The sequence below is a fragment of the Chiloscyllium plagiosum genome, chromosome 36 (assembly GCF_004010195.1).
Source record: "Chiloscyllium plagiosum isolate BGI_BamShark_2017 chromosome 36, ASM401019v2, whole genome shotgun sequence".
NCBI classification, from domain to species: Eukaryota; Metazoa; Chordata; class Chondrichthyes; order Orectolobiformes; family Hemiscylliidae; genus Chiloscyllium; species Chiloscyllium plagiosum.
In genome coordinates, this window is record NC_057745.1 from 31,534,114 (window position 1) to 31,544,453 (window position 10,340).

At 44.2% G+C, this 10,340-nt stretch overlaps 1 protein-coding gene across 1 annotated transcript in view; it reads right to left on the reverse strand.

Moving 5' to 3' along the window:
* Window positions 1-10,340, reverse strand: part of il16 (interleukin 16) — an 80,288-nt gene that overhangs the window by 36,656 nt on the left and 33,292 nt on the right. Inside the window, exon 8 of the mRNA XM_043677611.1 lies at window positions 7,352-7,439. Within this exon, the coding sequence (XP_043533546.1) occupies window positions 7,352-7,439 (88 nt within the window). The remainder of the gene's footprint in view (window positions 1-7,351; window positions 7,440-10,340) is intronic.

Here is a 10,340-nt window from a genome sequence, read left to right on the forward strand (position 1 = left end):
AGATTTTTGCAGTATTTCTGTAGTGCACTGAGTTGTTATTCCATTGTTAGAGCTGCCATGGGTTATTAATATCCAGAGCAAACCCAGTGGACTAGGTAATAAAAACCTAGAGGTGGTATAGAAAGTTGGCCATTTGGCTCTCCAGTGAGACCACTGCTGATAATACGTAGCATTGAGCAAGGTGGCGGAGGGAAATCATGGGACCTGGTGCTTCTCCTGTTTCAGGGCCCCTGATCATATGACGTAAAAATTTCAAAAATGAATCGAAATAAGTTCAACAATCTGTTAGTTCTTTGCACACAATACCAGTTCAATCACAACTGGATATATTCAAAATGTTAAACTCTATGCTAAACTCCAAATATTTATGGATTAAATATCATTGACTGAACTATCAGCCCATATTAATTTCCATGCTGAGTCCAAAGAATGTTCTGGAAACTTTTTAAATAGCTCAATTGTTCACTTTATATACTCTGACCGAGGAGACACTAGCTCCTTTGTCACCTGGACTCAAGAACCATCATTTCCCAGGATGGTAACCACACAGCATGGAACCTAACAAAGTGCATCAGGTAGGACTACAGAGACTCATCGAGTCTAGGCAGGTTCTTTTGAAGAACAGTCTCATTAATCCTGCTCTTTCCCCATATCCCTATAATTTGTTACTCCTCCCACTTTCCTTTTGAGAGTTACTATTGAATCTCATTTCCAACACTTCGGCAGGCAGACCATTCCAAACATGCATTGTAAAAACAGAAGACTTTTCCTCGTGTCCTGTCTGTTCTTTTGCATTCAAACCATGCCTTCTGGATCTCGACTCTTCAACCACTGGAAACTGTTTCTCTTCAGAATTTTAAACCCGCCCACCAAATTTCCTCTTTGTTCTTCCTATCCAAAGAGATTCCTGGTCCTGCAATCACTCATCTCTGGAACCATTCCAGTAAAGCAGCCCCTCCAAAACCTTCACATCCTTCCTGAAGCGTGATTTCAGGATTAACACACTATCTCATCATGAATGAACTGTGCTTAATATAAAATGTAGAACATAATGTCTTTTTGACTATTTGCCACATTTCCACAAAATTAACGGCCAGCCAATGCCTTCTTTCCTGGTACCCAAGCTAGCAGAAGTGGTTTAAAAAGTTTATGACCCTCAGGCCTTGTCCTTTCCACTGTCAAAGCTCCTCTGAAAATTCCTTGTTAGCCGGTCATCGAGATGTACGGATTCAGAACCTTCAGTCTCATTCGTCTGCGCCAACCAGATATCCTAAACTGATCCAGTCCCATTTGCCAGCATTTGGCCCAAATCCCTCAACTCTTCTTATTCACGAACCCTTCCAAATCCAAGGTTCTCGCAAGGTATCACTTTGTCTCCAAACTTCCCTTCCTCTGAACATTTTATTTCCCTCCAGTAGCATAAACAATATGTAGGTGTAAACCAGCAATCACCGAGGATCAGCTCCATTCTGACAGGCTTGAACAGTACTAACAAAGCAGTTAATTTAAAGTCCAAAGAATTAACCAGATTTGTAGCCTCGAGATTACACATTTAGTCAATGCCTATCCAGCCCCAGGCCCCAGTTCTTAGCACACATACCCCTCTGTACTATTTCCTCTATTCCTGGTGCAGCATGTTACAATAACTATATGGTTTACAATTGTTCAAGAGTAAAAGGATAATAGGTTCAATGGGACAGAAGGGATGAAATCATAAATACTGATCATGAGAATGGCAAATTTCATACAAAGAAATTCCTCAAACACTAGAATCTTGTAGAGATTCACCAAAGAGCTTCGACAGCACCTTCCAAACCCAAGACCACTTCCACCTCGGACAACAGGAGCAGCAGGTACATAGGAACACCATCACCTGCAAATTCCCCTCCAAGCCACTCAAGATACTGAATTGGAAATATATTGCTGTTCCTTCACTATCACTGGGTCAAAATCCCCTGTCTAAAATTAGTTTCCTTTGACTTGACGGAGAATGACTCCCTTTAGACTTTGAGGCATGACCACTTAGTTGAAGGGTAAGCAGTGTATTTGTGAAGTATGCTGAAAGCACATGGTGCAGGTTTGAGATTGGATTCTGGCCTCAACATGACTCCAGGCCAACAGTAATGTGATTGACTAAACTGGCCTCTGTAGTGGTCTAGGAAGCCACTCAGGAGAAAGTGGGGACTGTAGATGCTGGAGATCAGAGTCGAAGAGTGTGGCACTGGAAAAGCACAGCCGGTCAGGCAGCATCCGAGGAGCAGGAGAGTCGATGTTTCGAGCATAAGCCCTTCATCAAGAAGGAGGGGGTGGCCCAAGGGGGCGGAGAAATAAATGGGAGGGGGTGGGGCTGAAGGATAGGTAGCTGGGAATGCATAAGGTAGACGGAGAGGGGTGTAATGGTGATAGGTCGGAGAAGAGGTGGAGTGGATAGGCGGGAAGGAAGGTGGACAGGTAGGACAGATCAAGAGGGTGGTGCCTCTGGATCTGGGATAAGGTGGGGGGGGGGGGGGGATAATGAGGAACCTGATGAAACCCACATTGATCCCGTGTGGTTAGAGGGTCCCAAGGTGGAAGATGAGGTGTTCTTCCTCCAGGCATTGGGTGGCTAGAGTTTGGCGATGGAGGAGGACCAGGACTTGCATGTCCTTGGCAGAATGGGAGGGGGAGTTAAAGTGTTTGGCCACAGGGTGGTGGGGTGGGTTGGTGCGTGTCTCCCATTCAGTTCAACAGAGTAGGTGGAGCCTAATGGAACAGAAGCATTAACTCCTCTATAGTCATTACTTCACACCACACCTAATCTCATTGATCATTTTAAAAAGCTGCTGCTTATCCTCAAGGGCTGTTAGTTTTCTGAATTACACCTTTCAAAAGGTTCCAATAACTTTATTGGGATGTGGGCATTGTTGGGAAGTCCAGTATTTGTTGTCCATCCCTAATTGGCCACAGGGTAGTTAAGAGTCAAACATTGCTGTGGGTCTGGAGTCACATTTAGTCTAGACCTGGTAAATTTTCTTTCCTAAAAAAAAAAGAGATTGAACTGTCGTGGTCACCATTACTGACAACAATTGTATGCTGTGAATTTTCCTAGCCGCTGAACAGCATGGGCGATGTTGATTCAGTTGGGAAAAATGTGGTCAGATTGGAAAAATCAGATTCTCAATATCAAACAAAAGTCTGATTTCCCAACTAAGGTTTGATCGCCGAGATGAGAATCTCACCAGTGAGTAGCGAGAAGTCCATTTACTTCTTATCAGCACCTATCATTTCTCATTTATATGCAAATTCTTAGTTTCCCATGTGCCAGAGAGAAGTCAGATGGTGACAAATCCCAATGTGAAAATTAAAGTAGGTACCTGCTAGCTCCAGTCCTCCAGACTTCCACCTTGGACAGAGGTCCCCAGTGTCTCAGGGCACACTCCAGGGTAGTAACTGCCTACTGCCCCACGGTCTTTGGAGATTGGCATTGGACATGCACCAGCCTCACCACAGGATGATGGCAATCACCAACTCACTTAGAATACAGTCCTCCATTTCAGCACCATTCTTCAGAGCAACTAATACCTCTCATTGCAATGCCGCTGCCAGGCCACTGAGTGCAGGGACAGCCACCCAGCTCATGGATTGAAGCAAGGTGCACCTTCAGGCTCCTCGATTGCTCTCAGTGCTCAGCCATCTTGCATCTACTCGGATACTCACAGTATCTCTGCCTTGCTTTTTTACACTTTGCCACTTCACTCAGAACTTACAGGTGACAGTACTCCTGTCTGACCTCACTTATTGCGCAGACAGGAGGCTTGTCATGGTTGTCAGCAGTTGATCAGTCAAGCAACATAGTTAGACATCTTATTATACATCAGTGGGTTCTGTCCAATCTCAAACCTGCACCGTGTTTTATCAGCAAGCTTCACAAACACACTGCTTACGCTTCAAACAAATGACCATGTCTCCTCAAAGTCTAAAAGCAGTCCTCAGTAAAGTCAAAGGAGACAGCCTTTCAGACAGTGGCTCCCAGACTAGTCCAATACCAGTCCAGAGTCTTCTTGGGCACAGTCAGTCAGTCACTTGTTGCATCCAGGGTTGGGTTCTGTATCATTGCAGTTGGCCATTGTAAGTCCTGCAGGTCCATTTCAAGGATTAGTGGTCAGTCAAGAGCTTCAGAGAGTTTAGTCACATGTCCGGTCACTCATCAGTCAGGGCTGGCTTTCCAAGTTGGACAGAGGGGTGGGCCATGATTAATCCAAGGAGTCTCTGTTCACTGCAAGTCAGGGAGTATATTAGTGGCCATTGTTATGGTGGGATGCTGGGAAGTCAATTGTGGGGATTAGGCACAGCATGCTGGGATATAGAGGGGATAATAACCGAATAGCCTACACAGCATCTAAGGTTGGGAAACAATACAGAATTAATAGAGAACCACAGAATTTTATGGAGCAGCAGGAAATCATTTAGTCCATAATGTCTGCACTGGTTCTGAGTATTTTATTTCAATTTATTGCCAATCTCTGGAATCCAAAAACACAGCACTGTCCGTCGCCTCCGGCGCAGCATCATTAGTGAAAGCACTGCAGGCGGGACATCTCTGAATATTGTTCCCTGGAGCTGAATGAAGTCAATCTCTTGCTGACAGTAAACGTTTGCTAGCAGCTAAGACCAGCACCCCCTGTTGAATCCTGACTGCAACTGCAGCTTGCCGGTTTGATCTTTCTCTGTAGTTCATGTGGTTTAATAAAAGTGAAGGTTACAAATGGGAGGGCTCCATCACAACATCTAATATTGCCTTATTTGGTGATGACAAAAAGCCTCCTGCTAGTACAGACAATAAAGAAGAAATAACCTTCATTCAGACACGGTTAGTACATGACATGTCACCAATGAAAGCTACTATGTGTGCCCATAACAGTCGCTCTCACAGCTCATGATGTAATGGGAGCATACATTTACAAATGCACTTGCCAGGATAAGTGAAGCCCCAACGACACTCAAGAAACATGGCACTATCTAGGACAAAGCAGCCTGCTTGATTGGCAAAGTGCAAAGCTGTGCAGGCAAGAGTGAATTGGCCGTACTAACTTGCCCAGAGTATTCAGGGATGGGTAGACCAGGTGCATTAGTCAGGGATAAGGAAATGGGTCAGGGGGAGATACTCTTCAGAGGGTTGGTGTGGACTTGTTGGGCCAAATGGCCTGTTTGCACATTGTAGGGATTCTATGATCCACAAGCATCCACTCTCTCCATCACCGATGCTCAGTTGCAGCTGTGTACTAATCTTTAAGATGCACTGCAGAAATTCACCAAAGATCCTCAGCCAGCACCTTCCAAACCCTCAACTTCTTTCATCTACAAGGACAAGGACAAGGACATGGGAACACACCACCTTCAAGTTCCCCTCCAAGCCACTCACCACCCTGACTTGGAAATAGATCACTGTTCATTTGCTGTCACTGGGTCAAAATCCTTGAATTCCCTCCCTGAGGGCACGGTGAGTCTACTTATGGCACATGGACTGCAGCAGTTCAAGAAGGCAGCTCATCATCACCTTCTCAAGGGGCAACTAGGGACGGGCTTCAAATGCTGGCCCAGCCAGTGACATCTACATCCCACAGATGAATAAAACAAATGTATTTACAAAGATATTTTGCTATGTGTCCTCAGAAGGGTTTCTCTTTCCTTTCCCTCTCGTGTCTTGGTGCAGTTCCAGAGTCTGCAACTTTAGTTGAAGGGTCCTACCCTATAGTGAACCCAGTTGGTCTTGAGGTTTTGATTGGGATGGGCCCAGGGATACTTGTGGCTATGGGTGCAGACATGTTGAGTGTGCTCTGCCCAGATGCACATTCACCCACCTTACCCAGAACTCCCATAAGCATGGGGGTTACAGACAGACTGGAAGTGGGAGCGGCTGGGCACCTCAGTGAGGAGTCCCATGGGGCTAGGGTTAATTTGTAGTTCTTCCTCTGGCAATGTGCCTCCTGGGTCCTATCCTGCCTCCTTATAAAGCAGAGGCACTTGGAGCGAGGTGAAGGACCATTGTCTCCCAATCTTGGTGCTAAGCACTAAAGACTAGATGGATAGAGTGCAGGTAAATCCAACAGTCTTTGAGACTGCAAATGCTAATTAGTGTTTGTTATTCTCAGTCATTCAGACATGAAGGTCCCTACCAGAAACTAGTAAAGTAGAATCTATGATAGCTCTCATGAAGTAAGTATTTGGAAAATAATTTACTTAAAGGCTGGAGGAAAGGGCTTGAATTAATTGTACAAGATGTTCAGTGTAAGGGAGGGGTTAACCTGAATGATTTCTAAACTGCTAAAGGATCCTGTTTATTGGAAAAGTATTGCTGTGATTTGAAGAGACTTTGGCTTGGATTTTCGAATGGCGGTGATCATTTCTGAAGCATAGATAGGAGGGGGGCATGGAAGTCCTGTGAATTCCCATTGTAACATTCCCAACTGAGGGGATTATCTGGAAAACGGAAGATTCCTTGGGGCAATTCCCCTGCGTTTGGAACTCTCCAAAAGTATCCATTTAAATCAGAGTTCAAATGGCTTGGTTGAGGTTATAAAAGTTACTCAGGAGAGGTTAGACAATAAAATGCCCAGTTTAACTCCTGAGTAACTTTGAAACTAACTCCCAGTATACCTCTCACCACCCTCCAACTACACTTTGCCTCAAACCCACAACAACCTCCTTCAACCCTGACTGGTATCACTCCCTTAACATGCCCACCCAACGTCCATTCTACCACCCCACACTATTTCCAGGAGTCTCCTGTTCTGCCAGGCCCATGAGCCCCCACAGCCTCCTGAGAGCAGGTGTTCCCACCCCACACATCGCTACCCACCCTGTTCCTCTAGGAACTAATCTATCCAACCCCTCAGAAGCTGAGATCCTTCACTCACTCAAAGCATGACCCCACTAATATGCTGCTGGAGATGACAACTCTGGCCTGCCCCCCCAAATCCCCCCACCACCACTCCAGACCTGACACGACCCTTACCCACCTGGCATTTTACGTACCTGGCATCCTACCTTCTCAGGACAATAACCTCACACCTACCTTCTGTGTATCAGTTGTCAAACTGGTTGGAATGTTGGGCTTCAAACTGAACAATACAGCAACTGACTACAATGAAAAGGTCATGGTTTGCCTTTCCTCACTGATCTACGCCATGAGAGATCTGTCAGAATGGATTTATGGCTCCGCGTTTCAAAGGACCCCTGGCCAGAATTTCCTGTCAGAAATGCAGAGCTCTTTTGGGAACATAGAAAGGGAGTGGAGTGGCAATTTCTCTGATTGCCACTCCTCAGGAAATATGGCATTTTATTTCTCTTGGATAACTGAAACTGCCCTTACCTTGCGTACTCCATGGATTACTGTCCTTATTGAACCGAGCACTTTCAACAGTTAATAAAATTGCTTCATTGAATTGCTGTTCAGAAATCTGTGGAGACAAAGCCAATCATTGGTTATTGTGCAAGTCTGAATATTGAATGTCAGTGAACATGAAAAAAAATTAATCTAGAAACTCTACCAATGGAAGAGCCAGAAATACCCCCGATCTACCAATGACGACCAAATGCTGTGCCAATATTTTGGAAGGACAATTTTTAAATGATTGAGGATGTAATAACAAACTCCAAGAAGTGAAGGTTGAATAGCACATGCATGTTAGTCAGACGTTGTGCTTTCATGCAACAAACGGTGGCTCAGTGGTTAGCATTGCTGCCTCACAGCACAGGGACCTGGGTTCGGCAGTCACCCGAGGTGGGAATCATGTGGAGTTTGCACCCAGTGGGAGTGTAGGTTTCCTCTGGGTACTCCAGTTTCCTCCCACAGTCCAAAGATGTGTAGGTCAGGTGGATTGGCTGTGCTAAATTGCCCCATAGTGTCAGGTGCATTAGTCAGGGGTAAATATGGGGAATGGGTCTGGGTGGGTTACTCTTTGGAGGGTCGGTGTAGACTTGTTGGGCCAAGGGGCCTGTTTCCACACTGTAGGGAATCTAATCTGTTTCCTGACACGTGATTCTGTGGTCCATTTCTGCTTTATCACCTCGGTGTTAACCATTGTGTGGCGAGTTGGCAGTGCAGGTGATCTTGCAGAGATAATGGCTCCACCTTTTACCAACATAGTGAGCTCTATTGACCACATAAGATAACTGGTCCCTTCTGTGTCAAGCTGACACACAAGATAAAGGTGAAAATATACCCAGGCAATAAATCAATAACTGAGTTCTGCCTGGCTTTTAAGAAGTCCACTCCTGGTCACCTTGGGAAATAATTTGTCTGATTTCATCTAACTTAAGAGTTAATGGTGTAAAACATCAGATCAGGAGGTCTGTGTCTGATCATGGCCCACATCATTCTGCTCCTAAAAAGGGAAAGTGGTTGTGGATCTGAATTCCTGACACAAGTGTCCTGGGCAGAGAGCTCTGAACCAGTGGCATTAGCTCTTAACCATTGCCTCACAATATTTATGAAGATGTGTTATCTGAAATAATGACCGAGAATATCATTGATTTGGACATTTATTTATATCTTAGATTTTTTGGAAAGAACATTTCACAAAGTTAAGGAGAATGACTGCAACAAAGATAAAAGCAGCATTTCATGGAGAACACAAATGGGTCAACTAGAGATGTGAAGTCTTTCGGACAGGTCACATGATGCAGTTGTGGATGGAATAACACTATTGTATTTGAACACAGCACATGTGAAATCAATTGCCTCAGGAGTAACAATTTTGCCTCAGGAGTAACAATTTTGCCCTCTGCTGAGAGCTAATTCAGAGAGAAACAAAGTGAGAGTGTTGAAAACTCACTATAAGGCTTCATCGCCACAATTAGAGGAGGATTTGAGTTGTGTGTGCAAAGTCTAACTTGGATGAGATAGTCAAATTTAGACAGAAGAATTAAATGTCTTATTTGGTCAAGATGGTGTGTGTGTATTTGTTTGAGTTAGACTTTTGTTTTTACATCTTTGCAAACAAAATTACTCAAGCAATGAGCCTGGTCTTTATTTATTACTAAAGGGAGTTAGCTAACTTGTTTCTGAAGTTACAACCCACTTGAGAAAGTGAGCTGATTCTCAAGCACCAGTGCTCCCAGGTTCTCCACAAGAGATTAACGATTTGATAAAATGTTAGATTTACCTGACCAATGGAATCAAATGAACAGTAAACACTGACCAGGTTCCTATACTTAACAATCACTACTGTTCATTACAATCAAATAAGTTCTAGTCACAAGCGACAGATTATGAATTATCACTGAGTAACGTTACCAGTTAAAACAGTAACCCTTTTATAAACATCCTACACATCACATACAGACAAACACAAACGAAAAGAATCAGTTTTATAAGTGGAAGGAAGGGAGACTGGGAAGCACAGTTTAATAGCACCAGTCCACAGCATTCACTGGAATGATCCTTTTCGTTTGGTCAGAATTTTCTCTTCAATCTTTTTCCTCCTGGTTCTTTTCAGGAGACACATGGCGATAGGTACACTAACTGCAAAGTCTGTTAGTTGCTGGTTAAAGGCAACAGTTTACAGTAACTGGTCCAAGAAAATAACTAACTGTCTTTCTTCCGAGTCCGGGTATCTTGAGATACACCACTTGTCCAGGAATCAAACAAACAGACAGTTGCCACCAGGCTGACGACTTTTGGCATTCATAACTGGACTCAACTGCAGAATCCAATCAGCTACCTATTGCTGATCAAATCCCACTTTACACGTATACATCCTAGTGCGGGACTGCCTACATACCTCTTCCCCTGCTGCTTGAACAAAGTCTGTGTAAACACCGCACACAATGAGTGTCAGTAACTTTTTCAAAGCACAGCAATTTCTTCCACAAGTTAACAACTGTCCTTTTTCCATTTGAATCAACAGTTTTATTCTCTGTATTTTGACTATGATTTTTGCACCAATACTGACCTAAATACAACCTGCTGTATACATTTACAGATATAATTGGTGATGTCTTCATGTCCCTCTCCGTGTCCCTCTAAGCACTAGCTGTGCTGTGATCACCGGAGAAGGAGACAAAAAAACTCCGGAATCAATTTTGCCTCCTAATTCAGTTGTAACACAATATTAACAAAGAAGAGAGAGCTGGTTTTGATTCAGGATAGGAGTCATAGAGTCATAGAGATGTACAGCATGTCCAACCTGTCCATGCCAACCAGATATCCCAACCCAATCGAGTCCTACCTGCCAGCACCCGACCCATATCCCTCCAAACCCTTCCTATTCATATACACATCCAAATGCCTCTTAAATGTTGCAATTGTACCAGCCTCCACCACTTCCTCTGGCAGCTCATTCCATACACGTACCACT